The sequence below is a fragment of the Osmerus mordax genome, chromosome 16 (genome assembly GCF_038355195.1).
Source record: "Osmerus mordax isolate fOsmMor3 chromosome 16, fOsmMor3.pri, whole genome shotgun sequence".
NCBI lineage: Eukaryota > Metazoa > Chordata > Actinopteri > Osmeriformes > Osmeridae > Osmerus > Osmerus mordax.
The window spans coordinates 698,461-720,838 of NC_090065.1; the positions used below are offsets into that span (position 1 = coordinate 698,461).

General features: G+C 51.4%; 2 protein-coding genes across 5 annotated transcripts in view; both read right to left on the reverse strand.

Moving 5' to 3' along the window:
- Positions 1-1,156: 1,156 nt before the first annotated feature.
- On the reverse strand, positions 1,157-9,680 carry LOC136958754 (artemin-like). The gene is made up of 3 exons (XM_067252851.1): positions 9,647-9,680; positions 1,864-1,995; positions 1,157-1,671 (listed from the first exon to the last, which is right to left on the reverse strand). The coding sequence occupies exons 1-3, from the start codon at positions 9,678-9,680 to the stop codon at positions 1,157-1,159; spliced, it is 681 nt and encodes a 226-aa protein (XP_067108952.1).
- A 6,708-nt stretch (positions 9,681-16,388) lies between these two features.
- LOC136958995 (CMP-N-acetylneuraminate-beta-1,4-galactoside alpha-2,3-sialyltransferase-like) overlaps positions 16,389-22,378 on the reverse strand; it is a 31,455-nt gene continuing 25,465 nt past the window's right edge. For 3 of the 4 annotated variants that reach the window (XM_067253173.1, XM_067253171.1, XM_067253172.1), the window contains 3 exons: positions 20,894-21,040; positions 19,341-19,487; positions 16,389-18,779 (listed from right to left, as the gene is read on the reverse strand). In XM_067253173.1, coding sequence (XP_067109274.1) covers positions 18,690-18,779; positions 19,341-19,487; positions 20,894-21,040 — 384 coding nt within the window. In that variant the 3' untranslated portion in view covers positions 16,389-18,689. Of the gene's footprint in view, positions 18,780-19,340; positions 19,488-20,840; positions 21,041-22,378 lie in introns of those variants that run through there. The other variant, XM_067253174.1, reaches the window with a different exon arrangement.

The window sequence follows — 22,378 nt, forward strand, 5'->3', positions numbered from 1 at the left end:
TGAGTACAGTAAAGTATAGGATGGTATATATAATCTAGTAATTCAGCATTCTGGGGCTATAGAGTGTGATACAGAACACTGCAGATGGAGTTCCCGATAATAAATAGATATTTACATTTAAGTGTATAAAACAGCTCTCGTATGAAAAATGTAATAAATAAATAATTTATCTGAAAATAAATAAAAAATGTATATATACACAGTATTAGGCGTACAGTACAGCGAGGCTGGCAGAGGCACCGCACCTATCAAGTGGCAGAGTTCATCTGGAGCTCAGGAACTTCCTTTCTGTCTTTCAACTTCCTGTCTCTCTCTGACACATTTGGAATGAGAGAAAGGGGATTGGACGTGCTCTGTCAGTGACTGTCATGCATTTCCTGTAGCTCCGTCGTGACTGAAACATTCGTGTTGTTGTGGCTGTGTGAGTAACTCCTGTCAGTCATGGACCAGTTGTCTGTGTTGTCCTGGAACCTTCTGGAGGTCCCAAGACTGACCCCAGGTCTGTGTAGACTATCCCTAAGTCTGTGTAGACTGCCCTAAGTCTGTGTAGACTGACCCCAGGTCTGTGTAGACTGACTACAGGGCTGTGTAGACTGACTACAGGTCTGTGTAGACTGACTACAGGTCTGTGTAGACTGGCCCCAGGTCTGTGTAGACTGGCCCCAGGTCTGTGTAGACTGACCCCAGGTCTGTGTAGACTGACTACAGGTCTTTGTAGACTGACCCCAGGTCTGTGTAGACTGACTACAGGGCTGATCACACAGCCTTCATGTGTGTAGCATGTATTAATTTAGCAGAATTTTTTTATTACAAAGCAACAATATGCATGGTGGGATTTGAACCTGAGACCTCTTGATCTGCAATCAAATTCTCTAACCACTGAGCTCCACCTGAGGAGTCTCAGGGGGTTATCTTCTCCCTCCACAGACGGGCCAGACAAACTGACTTCCTCTTAAACAGGAAATAAGTTCAACTGCATTTCCTCCTACAGAAAGTGGAAAGCAGGAAGTGGGATGGTATGCCCTCTGCCTGGAATATGAGGAGAAACTCCTGAACCTGGATGACACTCCAGAGTGGCTGGGACCTCCAGAAGCACTCTCCAGTGAGAGTGCTTCCTCTCCTCCTCCTCTCCTCCTCCTCCTCCTCCTCCTCCTCCTCAGCCCATGCACATGCAGCTGGCTGCGGATAGTGATTCGATGGTTCTCCAGGTGGTGTGTGCGTCCATGAAGGACACAGGTTCGTATTTGTGGGGCCGACAGCAGGGCTGGCTGGTGACCTTCCGCACCGTGCGTCGAGGCAGAGACCCGTTCTCCAGCAGAGCCCGGAGGGCCAGGTCGTAGTTGGTTCTGGAGGCCCGGCAGGAACCCACACAGAACTTGAAGAGGACAATCTCGTCCGAGTCGAAGCCCAGCCCCAGGTCTCTGACCCGCATCTCTCTCTTCTCCAGACGGCAGTCCCTGCTGCTCTGCCTGGGAGACCCCTTCTTCCTTTTCCCCTTCCCTTTCTCTCGCTCTTTTCCTATGCCCTCTCTAGCTTTCTCATTTTGTTTTCTCTTCTTTTTCTTTTTGGGCGGTTCCGTGGGCGTGGCGGGGGAGGGGGGGAAGGACCGGGGGAGGCGAGCTGTCCTGTGACCTCCTGGACGGCTCTCCTGCTCCTCTAACACATAGGGGTCTGGGGGAGTGGAGGGACGGAGGGAGGGAGGAATAGAGAGAGAGAAAAAGACAAAAGGAGTGAGAAAGGACATAAGAGATGGATACAAAAATAAAAGTAAATTAAGTTGTCTACTTCTGAATATCATACCAAAAATGAATACCCTGAAAAATCAAAGATAATTTGATATTGTATGAAAACCTTGTTACTCACAGTAGAGACCCTGCCAGGAGGGGTAAGGGTTGCTGTCCTCCTCCTCCGCCTCCTGGTAGGTGTCTGGTAGCAGCCTCTGCTCCTCCCCTCCCGGCCGCGCCACAGCCTGGTCTGAAGCCAAGTGCACCCCTTCTACCAGGGGCAGCAGACACACTAGCACGCACAGCAGCACCTGAAGCCAGGGACCAATTAACCAATCAGTTGATTAGTAAAGTAACCAAATTGTCAATTAATAACTATCACTGTTTATTATGTTGCACTGTAGGCATAGTGCTGTTGTTTAATACTATACTATAGTTTAAACCCTATTGTTGTCTTCATACTATATGCACTATGTGGCTTTGGATACAAGCTGCAGTCAGCTGGAGCCAGTAGCTAGCCTGCATCCTCAAACACCAGCAATGGTGATGAGGATGATGATGGTAAGAATGATGATGAAGGTAAAGAGCCTGGTGCCACCCCTCACCTGGCAGGTCTGCAGGTGGTGATGGCTGATGCTGGTTGACCTGGAGGTCACGTGTCTCTCCTTCCTCCTCTTCCTCCTCCTCCTCCCGCACCAGCTTAGCCCTCCTAGGCAGACAGAACCAACTCTAGAAACTGTCTTCCTTCCAGAACGTTCTCTCAACAGATCAAATCACACACACTTTCTCACACACACACTATGTAAAAACATACACAGTCATCAACATCAACTACACACGCTATTTAGAAGAAAACTCACACACACACTCACACACTCACTGGACCCAAACAAAGACACAGTCTCAATAAATAATATAAAGCATGTATGCAGCGTAGAAGAAACCCAAATCTACATTCTTATCATCCCTTGATCTAGTCTCTACATCCACCCAGACGACTGTGTGGCTCTCTGCATGAGACATGGGCTTATTTCTATACATATGGAGAGAGGGTTGGGGGGTGGAGAGAGAGAGAGAGAGAGAGAGAGAGGAAGGCAATGAAGAGAAAGAAGGGTGATGGAGAGAGAGAAGGGTGTGATGTAAATGTACCCATTCTATTCTCTCCATCCTTAATCCTTCCCTCCTCCCACCTTCCCTCTTCTTCTCCTCAAGACAGGAGGAGGGGGAGGAAGAGGGGAGGGAGGAGACATGAAATGTGTTTCAGATTATCAAGTACAGGTACAGTTACACACACCCTTCCAGCACCTTGTTCACACACACACGCTCTAACAGGCTCCTGCAGCTCAAACTCTCACCACTGGAGTCAACATGGACTCACCACATGAACAAAACAACTGACTGACTGGCTGGCTGGCTGGCTCACTGTCTGACAAGCTGGTTGGCTGGCTGGCTGGTTAACTGACAATCTGGTTGGCTGGCTGGTTGGCTGACTGGCTGGCTGACAAGCTGGTTGGCTGGCTGGCTGGTTAGCTGGCTGGCTGGTTAGCTGACAATCTGGTTGGCTGGCTGGCTTGACTGCCTGACAAGCTGTCTGGCTGACAAGCTGGTTGTCTGTCTGTCTGTCTGTCTGTCTGTCTGTCTGTCTGTCTGTCTGGTTGGCTGGCTGGCTGGTTGGCTGACTGGCTGACAAGCTGGTTGGCTGGCTGGTTGGCTGTAAGAGAAGCCAGGAAAAGTAGTAGAGACTAATAACCCTAACCCTGATCACAACCAGACCTCCTGATCAAGGGGTCCGACACCCTGGATGGCTGTGTGTGTATGTGTGTATGTGTACATCTCCTCAACACCCTGGATGGCTGTGTGTGTGTGTGTGTGTGTGTATGTGTACATCTCCTCAACACCCTGGATGGCAGTGTGTGTGTGTGTGTATGTGTACATCTCCTCAACACCCTGGATGGCAGTGTGTGTGTGTGTGTATGTGTACATCTCCTCAACACCCTGGATGGCTGTGTGTGTGTTCTTCATCCCTGCACCAGTCTGAGCTGGTTCTCATAATCAGCCTCTGAGAAGCTACTTAGTGTTTACCTCTTCCTCTGTGGTCACCCAGGGAGCTGCAGTCTTCCAACCACAGGTTCCCAGGCCTCTCCCTCTCTCTCTCTCTCTCTCTCGCTATCTCCCTCTCTCTCTCTCTCTCTCTCTCTCTCTCTCTCGCTATCTCTCTCTCTCTCTCGCTATCTCTCTCTCCCTCTCTCTCTCTCTCTCGCTATCTATCTCTCTCCCTCTCTCTCTCTCTCTATCTCTGCCTCTCTCTGTCTGTCTCTCTCTCTCTCCCTGCCTCTCTCTCTGTTTGTCTCTCCCTGTCTGTATCTCTCTCTGCCTCTCTCTCTCTCTGTCTGTCTCCCTCTCTCTCTGTCTCCTTCTCTGTCTGTCTCTCTCTATGTCTCTCTCTCTCTCCCTTTCTCTTTCTAGGTTACACACTAAACCAACCCCTTCTCTCTTTTTCTCTCCCTCTTCCTCTCTGGCTCCTAATCCCATGATCACTGCCAGGCAGTGAGAGCTTGTTAGGGCCACTCAGAAGGAGACCTTTCACAGAGGAGGGGGGGGGGGGGGAGGAGGAGGAGAGAGGAGAGGAGGGGGAAGAAAGAGGACGAGAGGTAGAGAGGGGAAGAGGGGAGAGGGAGGGAGAGGAGGCCAAATGAGAAACAGAGAGAAGGTTAGATGGTACAGCTCAGAGGGGTGGAGTTATCTGGCTAACAGGGAGAGGAGACCCAGACAGTGAGCAGAGGTGAGGACAGACGAGGCCTGGGGGAGAGGGGAGATGGGGGGAGAGGGGAGAGAGGGGAGAGAGGGAAGAGAGGGGAGAGAGCGGAGAGAGGGGGGGAGAGGGGGGGAGAGCGGTTAGGGAATCGGGTTACTAATCTGAAGGTTGCCGGTGCGATTACTGGCCGTGTCAAATGACGTTGTGTCCTTGGGCAAGGCACTTCACCCTACTTGCCTCGGGGAGAATGTCCCTGTACTTACTGTAAGTCGCTCTGGATAAGAGCGTCTGATAAATGACTAAATGTAAATGTAAAGAAGAGGAGGGAGGGGGGCTGGGAGGGGGAAGAAGAGGAGGGGAGAGGGGGAGAGGGGGAGACGGGGAGAGGGGGGGAGACGGGGAGAGGGGTTACTAAAAAGAGTGAGAGGAGAAGGGAGTAGATGAGTCATCAGGTGAATCACAGTCTCTGAAAGCAGACAGGAGTGTCTGACCTGTGTTTCCTCTTTACAGAGAGAGTGAGTGAAAGAGAGGACACAGGTCACACTAAGGGAGAGAAAAAGAGAGAAAAGAGAGTCAAGAGAGGGAAGAGTTGGGAAAACCTTGCATTGGGAACACGAGAGTTGAGCTGTCGAAGGACAGATATCTGACATGACAGAGACTGTGAGCTCTGAACCAGGAGGAAGGAGGGAGGGAGGGATAAAATGGGAGGATGAGGAAGAGAAGGAGATGAAGAGGTGGAGGCTTCGAGGAAAGAGTAGGATGTATAGTTTACACCAGCTGACATCAAATCCTTCTTTCTGAAACCATCTGTGTGTGTGTGTGAGCGTGTGTGTGTGAGAGCGTGTGTGTGTGTGTGAGCGTGAGTGTGTGAGTGCGTATGTGTGTGTGAGCATGTGTGTGTGAGTGCGTATGTGTGTGAGCGTGTGTGTGAGCGTGTGTGTGTGTGTGTGAGCGTGTGTGTGTGAGCGTGTATGTGTGTGAGCGTGTGTGTGAGTGTGTGTGTGTGTGTGTGTGAGCATGGGTGTGTGTGAGCGTGTGTGTGTGTGTGAGCGTGTGTGAGTCTATGTCCCCATCTCATGTCTCAGTTTTGCAGATTAAGGGGGTCAGTGAGGTTCCAGAGAGAGAAAGTCATTAGCCTGGATGATCTAGCATTTCTGTGTCAATCTCAACCCCCTCACCCCCCTCTCAACCCCTCACCCCCCCTCTCTCCCCCTGTCACCCCCCTCTCTCCCCCTGTCACCCCCCTCTCTCCCCCTCTCACCCCCCCTCTCTCCCCCTCTCACCCCCCCTCACCCCCATGCCCAGACACGACTCTGATAATGACCTGGGGCTTGATCAAAGCTGCCCGGCAACACCATGATGAATTACTCTGACTGGCTAATTCCAGAAGAATACAGCTTATTGGATAAAAAAAAGGGATTGGAAAACTACCCACAGCCCCACACACACACACACACTCCTACAGACACTGGGTTAACTACACCGGTTAACATTCCTTCCTCACAAAATGGTTTTAAAGAGCGATCGTGCGATAAGGACAGGAGTTAGAGCTGTTAAGCTAAGTTCAAGCTGTTTGAAGCTCAGAATTTGAGACCAGGCCACAAGTAATCACAGGCAGGCATTATTTGTCAATAACTGAGCTCTGAACTGGGGTGCGCTGGATGACTGGAGAGATGGATGAGCCAGGATACTGAAGCTGCAGGGATCAAGCTTTTGTCTTTAAGAAGACCTTTAGAAGTTGAAATTCCTCTGTTAGGTCGTGCTTATATCCTGGTTTAGGAGAGAGGAGGGAGGGAGGGAGGGAGGGAGGGAGGGAGGGAGGGAGGGAGGGAGGGAGGGAGGGAGGGAGGGAGGGAGGGAGGGAGGGAGGGAGGGAGGGAGGGAGGGAGGGAGGGAGGGAGGGAGGGAGGGTGCATGGTTGCTAGGTGACGTCCGGTAACCCGTTCCAGATCTTGTTAGCTCTCCTCCTGGTCTGATTGACCAATCACAGGGAGACACTACCCAGACACACCAGGGGCGAGGAACAACTGAGGAAGGCCAGGTGAAGACACACACACACATACACACACACACACACATACACACACATACAAACACACACATAGACACACACAGTCATTGCTGTCCAGTGGAGCCAGGGCTGGACAGAGGCTGTGTCGACCGCTACGAAACAAACGTCTTACTTCCTGTCTCACTTCCTGTGTGTCCAGAGGTCTGAGATGATGAGGGAGAGAGTTAACCAGGGAGAGAGTTAACCAGGGAGAGAGTTAACCAGGGAGAGTTAACCAGGGAGAGAGTTAACCAGGGAGAGAGTTAACCAGGGAGAGTTAACCGGGGAGAGAGTTAACCAGGGAGAGAGTTAACCAGGGAGAGTTAACCAGGGAGAGAGTTAACCATGGAGAGAGTTAACCAGGGAGAGTTAACCAGTGAGAGTTAACCAGGGAGAGAGTTAACCAGGGAGAGTTAACCAGGTAGAGAGTTAACCAGGGAGAGTTAACCAGGGAGAGTTAACCAGGGAGAGAGTTAACCAGGGAGAGTTAACCAGGGAGAGTTAACCAGGGAGAGAGTTAACCAGGGAGTTAACCAGGGAGAGAGTTAACCAGGGAGAGAGTTAACCAGGGAGAGTTAACCAGGGAGAGAGTTAACCAGGGAGAGAGTTAACCAGGGAGAGTTAACCAGGGAGAGAGTTAACCAGGGAGAGAGTTAACCAGGGAGAGAGTTAACCAGGGAGAGTTAACCAGGGAGAGAGTTCAGAGTCGTACTGTTTGGCGTCCCTGGTCGTAAACCAGCATCTAGTTTACACAGAGGTCACACAGGAGTGTGCAGTGAGACGGGGTGTGTGTGTGTGTGTGTGTACATACATGTGTGTGTGTGTGTGTGTGTGTGTGTGTGTGTGTGTGTGTGTGTGTGTGTGTGTGTGTGTGTGTGTGTGTGTGGGAAAGGGGGAGTTGCCCTGTGTGTCTGACCCTTGGCAGGCCTGCTGATCTCTGACCCAGGAACTAAAAGCCGTGTCAGGCTGGCGGAGGAGTGTGAGATGCCTCTGGCAGAGGAAGAGCAGGAGGAGGTATGGAGAGGAGGGGTCTGTTTGTGTGTGTGTGTGAGAGAGAGAGAGAGAGAGAGAGAGGGGGGGGGGGGGGGGAGTGTGTTTGTGTCTGTGTGTGTGTCTGTGTGTGGTTTGGATAAAAGCATCTGCTAAATGCATAAATGTGACATTGTGTGTCTGTGTGTCTGTGTGTGTGTGTTTGTGTGTGTGTGTATGAGCAAGACTTTGACATTCAGATTTCCGCCACCGGAAGGTCAGACTTAGGTTCCGGCCTGCACCAATCAGACCAGGGGCTGTGCAACGGTAACTCCGGGATGGTAAAGTCCCAGAGACTGAAGGGTTTCAACGCTCAAAAACAATATTGCAGAAACAGACATTTTAACGGAGATGTCAAACGCTAAATATGACAAAAAATATATATTAACCAGGTTGTAATAAATGACGTGCTCAAACAAATAGCGTTGCTTATTAAATTCAACACTGAGTCATTTAATTACGTAATCCAAATATTTCAGGGATCTGCAAAACAGCCAGAACTACAGTGAAGCCCTACACCTCAGAACTAGCCTACAGTGAAGCCTTACACCTCAGAACTAGCCTACAGTGAAGCCCTACACCTCAGAACTAGCCTACAGTGAAGCCCTACACCTCAGAACTAGCCTACAGTGAAGCCCTACACCTCAGAACTAGCCTACAGTGAAGCCCTACACCTCAGAAATTTGAGATGGGTGACCTACAATAGAGCCCCTGACAGGTGTGAGGAGAGAGAGGGAGAGAGAGAGAGAGAGAGAGAGAGAGAGAGAGAGAGAGAGAGAGAGAGAGAGAGAGAGAGAGGGAGAGAGGGATAGAGGGGGAGATAGGGAGAGGGGGAGAGAGGGAGAGAGATAGAGAGAGGGAGAGAGAGGGAGAGGGGGGAGGGGTAGATAGGGGGAGGGAGGGAAGACTGAATGACAAAAGAATCCAATGTGAATAGAAATCCATTGAGATCAAACGACTCCGGGGTTGTTGTCACAGCAAACACGAGACACATGCAAGCGCTGACTAATGACTTGTAAGCAAGCACTGCTGCTTTCATAGCAACCGTACCATTACGCGCGAGTAAACGACTATGTTTTCGTTAATACTACTTGACAGGACAACCTGACGGGCCATTGATCATTAATCACAATAGTCGCTGTTTCCCGGTAAATTACACTGAAATAACATACCGTGACGTTGTTGAATACATGGGTAAAGTAAAGTGCGTTACCAGTTGCTCCGTGCGTACTGGACTGGTCCAAGCGCGCGCCGGGTAGGCGAGACTCTTTTATCCCGCGTGCCTCTGGTCGGCTGTAGAGCATCTCGTGCGAGTGCGTGTCCACACTGCGGCGTCCGTTAAAGGTTCATCACATATGAGCTTCTAACGTCTCGCGGACAGTCGTCTTTGGCGGAGGTGAACGACATGAAAACCTCCTCGAGGAGATCCCTCCCTTCCCGCCCTTTCCCACTCCGAGCGACCCAGCCTCTCTCGTCCTCCAGAAGATCTCTCTCGGTGGGTGAAGAGGTCTCACCTGCCTTCACACACACACGCACACACACACACACACACACACACACACACACACACACACACAGGAAAAAACATGAGACAAAAACATGACCAACAGTGATCTTAAAGAAAGTTCTTGTATTTCGCAACACACATCCATGTAGGCGTATTTATGACATAAACTATTGTTTGTTTTACAGAAAGACAAATTTAGCTGTCTCGTGGGGGGAATTCCTGTAATTCTTCGCAGTCAACATCTGGAGTACACGAGCTCTGCAAAGCAGCCCCGTGTTTAGATTACTGAAACACATTCATCAGCTCACGCGCAGAGCGCTGGTGAAAAACTGGACTGGAGTGTGTGAGCTCGAGAGAGAGGATGAAAGAGAAAGGGAGAGAGCGAGAGACAGCGAATAAGAGAGAAAGTGTGTTTGAGAGAGTCATTAAGAAGTCATTTAGGCTGTAAGTTTCAAAGGGGAAAGCGACGCTTTCGGTGACTGAAAGATGACGAGTTCTCGTTGATAGCTTTACGACCAGAAAGTAAACAAATAAGGCGATGAAAGAGAGAAACAAGTTTGAGACTCGTAGCGCGCTCTTACCGTCCAAGACTTGCTTGGTCTTGTCTTCAGTCATCTAATAGTTTATAATAAAGAAACAGGAACCAATGTGGAATGTGAGAAAACTTTAAATCTAGGATGGTCGAGGTTATTCCACAGAGAAAAGTTCCGAAAAACCACTGTCCAGTTGTCCCTCTCGCTTTTCTCACTTTCTCTCGCGCGCGGAGACAGTGTCCCCTCCTTCCCCACCCAAAACCGAGAACTCGATTCTTGTTTAAATAAAAAAAAACATATTTACGTTTTTTCTTTACTCTCATTTGTTTCTTCTCTACGTCTCTAAAGTCATCGATACGATCCCTCTGATCAAACTTTCACTCAGCGGAGGAATACGTCCAAAACACTTCAAATCCACGCGTCACACCATTACGCGGCAGTTCCACGGCCGCATCTCCGCATTGTCACCGTGTTCCTTTGATATCCGCTAATTGTCTTCTCGCGTCATTTGGGAGTATCACATCCAGTTTTCAGAGACTTTGACACTCCGATATCTGATCAGGTGATCTCTATCCTGTGTAGGGACACAACACAACACAGCAGGACCGGAGGCTACCCGTACAGCGCCCGTAACGCCTGTCAAAGGACTGGTGAAACCGGAGCGCAGCGGCGCTCCTCCGAGCCGTGCTCCCCCCTGCCCCTCCGCTCAGCTCACATGTCTTTTTGTTCGCGAGGAGGGAGCGCGCGCTGGAACGGTCACTTCGGACGGCGAGGTTTGTTTGTTTGGCTCGAGAGAAGCGTCCGCCGCTGCGGTGGAACTTTCTGCTGATTTGTTCCCGCAATGTTTAGTTAACAGTCCCATAAATTTAAACGACTTTACAGCATTCCACACAGGCATGCACAGAGACACACACACACAGACACTCACACACACATACTCAGACACACTCACACACTCAGACACGCTCACACACACACACACTTGTTAATTTGTTGACCTGCAGTGTGTTTGTAGAGTCATGCCAGGGTCTCCCTAACAATCCTGCCACCAAGTCTGTCACAACTACCCTGAGAGAGGAGGGAGGAAGGAGGGAGAGATGGAGGAAGGAGGGAGAGATGGAGGAAGGAGGGAGAGATGGAGGGTGAGAGAATAGAGTTTCTTCAGAAAGTCAGATCAGACTGGGGAACACCTCCACTCAAAGCTTATGCAAACAAATACACACTCTCCACCTCTCTCTCTGTCTGTTTCTCTCTCTCTCTCCCTCCCTCCCCCCAGGCCCTCCAGCTGAGGCACTCCCTGAAGCACAAACATGGGGCCCAGGGAGCACAAAGCCTGGGCAAACAGCAGGCCGCCGGCCCCTCTCCTGGCCTGGAGCCACCGCCCTGGACAGGTCCCACACTAATGCAGGGAGGACCTGCGTGTGTGTTTGTATATGTGTGTGTCTGTGTGTAGGTGTGTCTGTATGTGTGTGTAGGTATGTGAGTGTGTGTGTGTGACAGAGACGAATGCAAGTAGGACCCAAGCCTATTAATAGAGCAGCTACGGTACACACAGCTGAGCAGACCGGCAGGCTGGAATGTGGAGCACCATAGGAGCTGGAACACACTACACCTTGAGACACTACACCTGGAGACATTACACCTGGAGACACTACACCTGGAGACACTACACCTTGAGACACTACACCTGGAGACATTACACCTGGAGACACTACACCTGGAGACACTACACCTTGAGACACTACACCTGGAGACACTACACCTGGAGACACTACACCTGGAGACATTACACCTGGAGACACTACACCTGGAGACACTACACCTGGAGACATTACACCTTGAGACACTACACCTTGAGACACTACACCTTGAGACACTACACCTGGAGACACTACACCTGGAGACATTACACCTTGAGACACTACACCTTGAGACATTACACCTGGAGACATTACACCTTGAGACACTACACCTTGAGACACTACACCTGGAGACATTACACCTTGAGACACTACACCTTGAGACACTACACCTTGAGACACTACACCTGGAGACACTACACCTGGAGACACTACACCTGGAGACATTACACCTGAAGACACTACACCTGGAGGACACTACACCTGGAAACACTACACCTGGGAGACACTACACCTGGAGACATTACACCTGAGGACACTACACCTGGAGACACTACACCTGGAGACACTACACCTGGAAACACTACACCTGGGAGACACTACACCTGGGAGACACTACACCTGGAGACACTACACCTGGGAGACACTACACCTGGGAGACACTACACTGGAGACACTACACCTGGAGACACTACACCTGGGAGACACTACACCTGGGAAACACTACACCTGGAGACACTACACTGGGAGACACTACACCTGGGAGACACTACACCTGGGAGACACTACACCTGGAGACACTACACCTGGGAGACACTACACTGGGAGACACTATACCTGGGAGACACTACACCTGGAGACACTACACCTGGAAACACTACACAGCCAGTTAGTCAGTCAGTCAGCCAGTTTACTTAACTCTTCTGAACCTACCAGCAGGCTGGATCACTAACAGACTGATTATTATGACTCTAATCTGTAATGTTAAGTGTGATACATCATAGTTAATAACAAGGATGTTTGACTGAACTCAGTTCGACTGGGAGGAATCCTACGATGGTCTCCATGGTAACCAGAAGGGTGGATGAGAGATTGTGTGCGATAAGTGATAGATGGACTTCATAAATAAATGTGTTTGTCCTAGTGGGAGTCCTTAGCCTTGTTGATGAGGCCAGCTGCAGATGGCGTGAGGTTTTGTGTCCTGATGGACCGCAGCCTCACGGGGAGGGGGAGAGGCTGAAGAATGAAAAGAGATGAAGGAGAGTATTGGGAGGAGGGGGGAAAGGAGGTGGAGGAGATGGAGGGAGAGGAGGTGGAGGAGATGGAGGGAGAGGAGGTGGAGGAGATGGAGGAGATGGAGGGAGAGGAGGTGGAGGAGATGGAGGAGAGGAGGTGGAGGAGATGGAGGGAGAGGAGGTGGAGGAGATGGAGGGAGAGGATAGAGTGATGATGGAGGCAGAGAAGTGCGCAGCACCCTGCAGATGTGTTTTAAGAGTTTGTTCTCTCTGCAGAATTCTCCAGTTACATGCTAATGCATTTCTCCTCTCTCTGCCCTCCAACCCCTCACCCCTGCTGTCAATCCTGTCATTCCACCCCTCCTCCTCCCTCTATCACACCCGTCCCTCTATCACACCCCTCCTCCCTCCCTCCCCCTCCTCCTCCTCCTCCCTCTATCACACCCCTCCTCCTCCCTCCCTCCCCCTCCTCCTCCCTCTATCACACCCCTCCTCCTCCCTCCCTCCCCCTCCTCCTCCCTCTATCACACCCCTCCTCCCTCCCCCTCCTCCTCCCTCTATCACACCCCTCCTCCTCCCTCCCTCCCGCTCCTCCTCCCTCCTCCTCCCTCTATCACACCCCTCCTCCTCCCTCTATCACACCCCTCCTCCTCCCTCCCTCCCCCCTCCTCTCCCTCTATCACACCCCTCCTCCCTCCCTCCCCCTCCTCCTCTCTCTATCACACCCCTCCTCCTCCCTCCCCCTCCTCCTCTTTCATCCCATTGAACCATTCCTCTTGAACGAGTACAAACCTCAGTTTCTCTAGACAACCTCCACCTGGTCTAACCTCTAGACAACCTCCACCAAGATATTAGACAACCTTTGCTGATTCGAACCTGAAGACAACCTTCATCTAACATAATCTAAGAGCGATGAGCCCCAGCCTCACCCCTTTCCCAGCATCTCTGTTCTCCCAGACTAAGAGGATGTGGGGCTTGGAGGACATGTGAGGCTGGATTCCACATCAACTTTCATGTAAACATCATAAACCACCAAAAGGACCTGGGACTGGAGCCCATCAGAGAGAGAGAAATATGAGGAGAGAGGCAGAAGAAGAGAGGAGAGATGAGGGGAGACAAACAGGAGAAGAGAGGAAAGAGAGACAGGAGGAGAGATGAGGAGAGAGACAGGGAGAGATAGACAGGCGGAGAGGAGAGACAGCAGGAGAGATGAGGAGAGAGACAGGAGGAGAGATGAGGAGAGAGACAGGAGGAGAGATGAGAGAGACAGGAGAGATGAGAGAGACAGGAGGAGAGATGAGAGGAGGAGAGATGAGGAGGGAGACGGGAGGAGAGATGAGAGAGACAGGAGGAGAGATGAGAGAGACAGGAGGAGAGATGAGAGGAGGAGAGATGAGGAGAGAGATGGGAGGAGAGATGAGAGGAGGAGAGAGACAGGAGGAGAGATGAGGAGATAGACAGGAGGAGAGATGAGCGGAGGAGATAGGAGGAGAGACAGGAGGAGAGATGAGAGGAGGAGAGAGACAGGAGGAGCGATGAGGAGAGAGATGGGAGGAGAGAGACGGGAGGAGAGATGAGAGGAGACAGGAGGAGAGATGAGAGGAGAGACAGGAGGAGAGATGAGGAAAGACAGGAGAGATGAGGAGAGAGACAGGAGGAGAGAGGAGAGAGACAAGAGGAGAGAGACAGCAGGAGAAAGGGAGAGAGGAGACTAAAGAGGTGTTCTTCTATCATCTCAGACAACTCTGTTGAGTGAAAGAAGCATGCTGTTCCTTCATCTGTCTGTGTGTACATCATGAGGGTGTGTGTGTGTGTGTGTACAGCATGAGGGTGTGTGTGTGTGTGTACAGCATGAGGGAGGGTGTGTGTGTGTACGTGTATGAGTGTGTGTTTCTCCCTGGCTGCCTGTCCTCAGCCTGCAGTGTGCTATTCCAGGAGACAGCTCCTGGACTCCACCCCTCTCCTCAGGGTCGTGCTAGAGGGGTCACGACCCCTGGGCAGAAATCTGAACTCCTCATAAACCTGGAACACACACGAAGCACACACACACAGTACACACACATGCAGCACACACACACACAGTACACACACACACAGTACACACACACATGCAGCACACACACAGTACACCACACATGCAGCACACCACAGTACACACACACGGTGTGCGTATGTCCAGGAGGGGGTCGGAGTCCAGAGCTGTCTCCTGGAATAACACACTGTGTGAGTGTACTGAGGGTCTTTACAGGGCCTGTGTTTGGGTCCATCCTGCTGTAAACCTGTCACGCTCCACAACACACACACCCTTTCAGCCCCCCCACCGCTGGGCATGGGAGCGTCTGAGCGCCCTTGTGTGATGGGTGTGTGTTTGTATGTGTGTGCATGTGTACAGTGAAGGTGTGTGGTGTATACATGTGTGTGTGTTCAGTGGTGTGTGGTGTATACATGTGTGTGTGTTCAGTGGTGTGTGGTGTATACATGTGTGTGCGTTCAGGAGGTGTGTGGTGTATACATGTGTGTGCGTTCAGAAGCTGAGCTTCCTTCAGGGGGCTGTGTGTGAAAGCAGATCCTCCTCCAGGACTGTTAGGGTAGGGAGGGAGGGAGAGAGGGGGAGAGAGAGAGGGGGAGAGAGAGAGGGAGAGCGAGGAGAGGGAGAGAGATAGAGAGGGGGAGAGAGAGAGGGGGGAGAGAGAGAGGGAAAGAGAGAGAGAGAGGGGGGCGATAGAGAGGGGGAGAGAGAGAGGGAGAGAGAGGGGGGGGAGAGGGGGAGATAGAGAGGGGGAGAGAGAGGGAGAGAGACAGGGGGGAGAGAGGGGAGAGAGAGGGGGAGAGAGAGGGAGATAGAGAGGGGGAGAGAGGAGGGAGAGAGACAGGGGGAGAGAGGGAGAGAGAGGGGGAGAGAGAGGGAGATAGAGAGGGGGAGAGAGAGGTGGAGGGATCTGGCAAGTGAAGAGAACAGCAGAGAGACCAGAGAGAAGGAGGAAGAGAAGAGTGGAGGGGGGCGAGTGAGGAAGACAGACAGCGACGGAGGAGGAAGGAAGAGAGGATAAGAATGGTCTCTTTGTAACAGAAAGCAGACCTCCTCTCCTAACTTTTCTACCAGATAAATGGACCTACAGATGAAGAGCAGACAGCCACACAAACACTGACACAAATCCACATACAAATAGATTTATTAACAAGTTGAAAGAACATTGTCTTGATAAGGATATAAAAATCAAAACAGTAACACTTGTGATTTGATCTGCTGTTTCCTATCCTCTGATTGGACAGGCTGGGTGCCGGTCAACAGTGACAGCCTCTCTGATTGGGTGATTTGGTAAACCAGCGGGTTGTGTCCCGTCTCCAATCCCAGTCTAACTGAATAAACTCTGCTGATTGGTCAACAGTCTAACCGAATACACTCTGCTGATTGGTGGTGAGGACCACGTCTGTGTCCAGCTCACTCTAACAGGAATGACTTCAGTTGGGACACTGCTCTGTGTGTGTGTGTCTGTGTGTGTGTAGCATGTGCAAGAAATAAGGACATCTGCATGTTTGGTAAGTGGGATAGTTTTGGGTTAGAGATATGTGTGTGATGTTTTGTGTGTGTGCAGCATGTGCAGTATGTGTGTACAGTAAGAATGCACTTCTATGACAGAAGCAGTAAAACACAGACTGTATTTTTCAGTGAAGTGTGAAGCCCCGCCCCCCCCCGCAGGCTGCTGCATCACTGTCTGACCCCGCCCCCTCCGCAGGCTGCCTGCATCACTGTCTGAACCCCGCCCCCTCCGCAGGCTGCTGCATCACTGTCTGACCCCCACCCCCTCCGCAGGCTGCTGCATCACTGTCTGACCCCACCCCCTCCGCAGGCTGCTGCATCACTGTCTGACCCCGCCCCCTCCGCAGGCTGCTGCATCACTGTCTGACCCCGCCCCCCTCCGCAGGCTGCTGCATCACTGTCTGATCACATTCAACTGATTACAGAACGCACAGTAGCGTTCTCAGGGTTAGAAGCTGAGGCTGGGGGGGAGGTAGGGAGGGAGGGAGGAAGAGGAGGGAGGGATGAGGGAAGGAGGGAGTGAGATAGAGGAGAGGGTGAGGGAGGAGAGGAGGAGGGAGGAAGTAATGAGTGTAGAACAAGTGGCAGTTTTGACATGTTGAAGGTTGGCATGTTAGCCTTGTCTGGGTCTGAACATAACACGTCATTCACACTGTTACAATTACCCCCAATGCAACCACGCTAACTAAATACACTTCCTGGGTAATTATTTCAAATGATCCAACGATTTGATCCTGATCCAATGAAACCAATACCAGGATCTAACAGCACACTCGCTAACATGAACATATACATCACGAGTCTTAGTAAAGTACATGACTGAGGTGAATACTGTAGGTAGCAGAGCTGTTGCCTGGCAACATGGTGGATAACATCAGTTTGGGTTCCGGTGGTGATACAGAATAGAGGTCGATCCCGATATCGGCGTGGCCAATTATCGGCGCTGTTATTAAGCATTTTTAGGGTTATCGGTCATTTTCAAAACCGATTTGCCGTTGATTTCTTTTTATTATCTGTTCATTTGTTGCATGTTGTGGTTAAATTTACTTACATTAACAAAATGTTTACAGAATGCTGCTGGATGCTTCCTGCACTGTTTATGTTGTTATTATTGTTAATATTAATGTTGTTATTATTACCAGTTCTCAAAATTAAAGATATGTTTTAAAGAATTTAAAAGAGAGTCTTTGTCAGAGACCTTTTTATTCTTAATTTTGACATAAATTTTCATTTTTACACTTGACATATATCGGTTCAAAATATCGGTTATCGGTCTATTTGATCTGTAATAATCGGTATCGGCATCGGTCCTTAAAAACGCATATTGGTCGACCCCTAATACAGAACCATGTGAGCCCTGGTTCTGCAGAGCTGTTCCTGGGAGGTCAGCAGATTCTAATGTTTTGACGAGCGGGCCAAACCAACTCTCCTGCATCTCAGCATTTGAAAATTCTTCAAATTTAGCGAAATCCTCCTAATCAAGAGTCGTGCAGCTACATTCCCTCCGGCATTTCAGGATTAGAGCCGATGTTCTGAAGAACACAAGCCCCTGGAACAGGGCTACAGATATGCTAGGCGCTAGCTAAATAGCTAGCTAGCATTTTTTATTCCATATCCTAGCAACAAAAAAACGCTCAGCGTGGGATAAGTTCGGCATTGCTACGGTGACCGGCTCACCCCTAACCTAAAAACCTCTGACCCCAGGAAGCATTACAGGAGCAGGACAGGAAGAAGAGAAATACTGACTGGACGCCCTTGCCCTCTGGAACTAAACACCAGAAAACAAGGACTAGTTACAGGAGAGACAGGCTGGCTGTCTGTCTGCATTGTCTGGGGAGAGAAGAGGGGAGAGAAGGGGGGGCAGGGCATGTTTTCTGCAGCTTGTAAGAGTCTTTGATATTGACACTGTGAGTGAATACATTCAGGCAGTAGCAGGAGGATCAGTCCTTCTATAAGAGGGACATTTGGCACTGCTGGCACTGCTCAACACTAATCTGTCCTCTGGTTCTCTGCTTCTGGTTCTCTGCGTCTTGGTTCTCTGCTTCTGGTTCTCTGGTTCTGTACAGCAGGCTTCCTGGTCCTCTCTTTAGCCATCTCATCACTCATCCATCCATCACTCATCCATCCATTACTCATCCATCCATCCATCACTCATCCATCCATCACTCATCCATCCATCCACCACACAGTTATCTACATATCTATCCATCCGTCATCTATATTCCATCCATCCCTCATCCATCCACTCATCTATATATCCATCCATCCCTCATCCATCCACTCATCTACATATACATCTGTCATCCATAATCCGTCCATCCATCCATCTCTCGATCAATCCATCCATCTGTCGGTGTATATCATTCCTCCAGGGGAGAAGGGGGGGGGGGGTTTGGAGTAAAGGACCATTAATGTCAGTCCCCTCTCCCTGCCCCCCCCTGCAGCAGCAGGGGCTTCTGGGTAAGAAGGCACGGGTGGGTCTCTCCTGGTCCCAGGCGATGTGTCTGATATTAAAACTTAGGCAGTGAGGAGACCACCTGGTCCAGGGTCCTCTCTCCCTCACCCAGAACACTCCCAGCATTCTCTGTCTGTAGTTTCTTTGGAAAAGCAGGGCAGATTCCTCTAATCCCATTGGTCAGCTGGTTCTGGTTCTGATTCTGATTCTGAGAGGGAAGTCATATTCCATTGGTCAGGTCTGTGATGACGTTGGCCTTCACCAGTTTGCGCAGGAACTCCTTCTCCTTGGAGATGTTGTGTGTCCAGGACTGCAGGGAGACAAACCACTGGTTAACAGAGAGAGAGAGAGAGAGACAGAGAAAGAGAGAGAGAGATAGAGAGAGAGAGAGCAAAAGAGAGAGTGTGGACTGGACAAGACCAGGCAGTATTAGCCTAGTTTTAGTTTTGTAACGGTACAGTTGAGGTAACCTTGATTCGGATCAACCAGTACAACTACACTCACAGAACGGTCCCTTGGAGCGTCTTTTAAGAGTCCAGGTCAAGTGCACCTCCAGTCCTGTACAGACAGAGCTCTGTGTGTGTGACCCTGCTTCCTCAGAGGGGTGTCTGGCTCCACCCGGCTGGCCCGGGCTCTGTGGCGGATCACACACACCAAGATACCACACGGAACCAGGGGCTAGGGTTACACTGGGAGTCCCCTGAGAGTGGTGGCTGTGTGTGTGTTTCTGTGTGTGTAGTGTGTCTGTGTGTGAGTCTGTTGTGTGTGTGTGGTGTGTGTGTATGTTTGGTGTAGCCTTTCGAGGTGGGAAGAGAAGAGAGAGGAGGAGGAAAAGACAGGAGAGAAGCCAGAGGAGAGAGACAGGGGTTACCTCCTTGATGGCGGACATCTTGACGGTCTCGTAGTAGTGCAGCGGCGCGTGGGGCGTGGTCATGTCGTAACCAAACCCCGCCACCGCCACCTCATCACAGTTATGCAGCGCCATCGTTATGGCAACCGTGCCCAGGGTGGGAATGTTCTGGAGGGGGAGGGGGAAGAGGAGGAAGAGGAAGGAGATGAGGAAGGGGGAGGTAGAGGAGGGAGAGAAGGTGGAGAGGAGGAAGAGGAGGAGAGGAGGAAAAGGAGAAGAGGAGAGAGGAGGGAGAGGAGGAAGAGGGGGGAGAGAGAAGAGGAGGGAGAGGAGGAAGAGGAGGGTTACTCACGGTAAACACACTGAAATATCCTCTCTTGAAATGATCAACAGGCGTTCAGCTCATGAACTAATTATCAACCAATTAAACAATCATCAACCAACAACCTCAACCAACAACCTCCCCCCCTTCCTTCCTCTAAAACATTTTTCTCCCCTCCCCCTCCCCTCCCCTCCCCCTCCCCTCCCCTCCCCTCCCCTCCCCCCTCCCCCTCCCCCTCCCCTCCCCTCCCCTTCCCCCTCCCCTCCCCCTCCTGCTGTCTGTGTTCCAGGCTGGGCTGGCTTAACTGGTGCTGAGTGGTGTGTGATTACCAAGCAGCTCTCTCATCTAACCCCCCTCCCCCCACCCCCCCTTTCTCCCCACCATGACACAGCTCTGACAGGACAGACCCCACTTCCTCACTGCCCTGGGGGAGAGGGGGGGGAGAAGGGGGGGGGAGAGGAGGAGGACCATTTATAAATCATTAGCCTGATTTGGAGGCCTGAGGGTATAGCTGAATTACCCCCCCTACTGAGCTGGACACACACACACACACACTCTCACACACACTCTCTCACACGACACACACACACCCTCTCTCACTCTCACACACACCCTCTCTCAAACGCACACACACACACCCTCTCACACACACACTCTCACACACACTCTCTCACACGCACACACACACACACTCTCACACACACCCTCTCTCAAAACGCACACACACACACTCTCTCACACACACACACACTCTCACACACATACTCTCAGGCTGTGTCCTGTCTTTATCAACATTATATTAGACAGCCCCCCTCAACACACCCAGATTGTTCCACAGGCAGCAGAGCAGAGTTCAAGTTGGGGGTGTGGTGGTGGTGGTCCCCCCTCAGGGCAGAGGTGATTCTCTCCTGTGTGAACCTCCACCCTTCTGTCATTTAACTCACTTCTCTGTCCCTTCCTTCCCCCCCTCTCTCCCTCCCTCCCCCCCTCTCTCCCTCCCTCCCCCCCCTCTTTCCCTCCCTCCCCCCCCTCTCTCCTCCCTCCCTCCCTCCCCCCCTCTCTCCCTCCCTCCCCCCAGGTTGAAAGATGACGTCTACAACGTTTTATTTCCTGACGGTCAGAGAGGTGTTGAGTCCCGGCAGTCGCCATAGTGACCGTGGTCACCGTGGTGACCGAGGTCTGAGTTGTGTCACACACACCTCTGTTATAAACACTGCCAGTCAGAGGGGAGGGTACTGTGTGTGTAGCTCACCCCCTTCCCCATTAGTCCGTTGTTGAGCGGCAGGCCTATGAACTGGAAGGCCGCTTCCTGGATGAAGAAGGGGTTGAGGATCCTAATGTCCCCAGGCTCCCGGGGTACCTGGTGGGCTACGGACTTCCAGAAACCCTCGGTCCCCCTCTGGAGGGGAGACAAGGAGGGGGGGTGGAGGGGAGGGAGGAGGGGTAGGGGGGGGGAGGGGAGGGAGGGAAAAGTTCTGTTACACGGTGAATAATAAGCATCTTCGGTCGAATTGAGACCATTCAAAGAGCTTCTCCCAGATCAGCTCTCCCTGATAACACACACACACACACACACAGGAAGTGGGTGGGGTCACACCCCTGACCTTCCAGGAGGTGATCTTCTGGCACCTCGTTCCCGCGTGTCCGGTCTCCACGGCAACCCCCCAACACACCTGATCCTCGTTATGTAAATCATACACGCCCCCTGGGGCACTCCGACACTGCAAACCAGGCAACCTCCGCTTCAACAATGCAAACCTGGCAACCTCCCCTTCCAACACTGCAAACCTGGCAACCTTGCAAACCGGGCAACCTCCCCTTCCAACAATGCAAACCTGGCAACCTTGCAAACCGGGCAACCTCCCAAACATGTAAACCTGGCTGGAGGACAGGAGAAAGATAGAAAGAGAGACTAGCTGGAGGACTGGAGAGAGATAGAGAGACTAGCTGGAGGACTGGAGAGAGAGAGAGAGACTAGCTGGAGGACTGGAGAGAGAGAGAGAGACTAGCTGGAGGACTGGAGAGAGAGAGAGAGAGAGAGAGAGAGACTAGCTGGAGGACTGGAGAGAGAGAGAGAGACTAGCTGGAGGACTGGAGAGTGAGACTAGCTGGAGGACTGGAGAGAGAGAGAGACTAGCTGGAGGACTGGAGAGAGAGAGAGAGACTAGCTGGAGGACTGGAGAGAGAGAGAGAGAGAGAGAGAGTAGTTGGAGGACTGGAGAGAGAGAGAGACTAGCTGGAGGACTGGAGAGAGAGAGAGACTAGCTGGAGGACTGGAGAGAGAGAGAGAGAGAGAGAGAGAGAGAGAGAGAGAGAGAGAGAGAGAGAGACTAGCTGGAGGACTGGAGAGAGAGAGAGATAGCTGTCCCCAGCTCTGAGCGAGGGATCACCTGAATGTTCACACGTGTTCACATCTGTAGACATCTGTGTGTGTGTGGTGACATCTGTGTGTGTGTGTGTTGACTGTGTGTGTGTGTGTGTTGACATCTGTGTGTGTGTGTGTGTGTGTTGACAGCTGAGTGTGTCAACGCCACCGAATCTGTAGCATGATCTCATCATCCTCTAGCCAGTCTCTCTCTCTCTCTCTCTCTCTCTCTCCAGTCCTCCAGCCAGTCTCTCTCTCTCTCCAGTCCTCCAGCTACTCTCTCTCTCTCTCTCTCTCTCCAGTCCTCCAGCTAGTCTCTCTCTCTCTCTCTCTCTCTCTCTCTCTCTCTCTCTCCAGTCCTCCAGCTAGTCT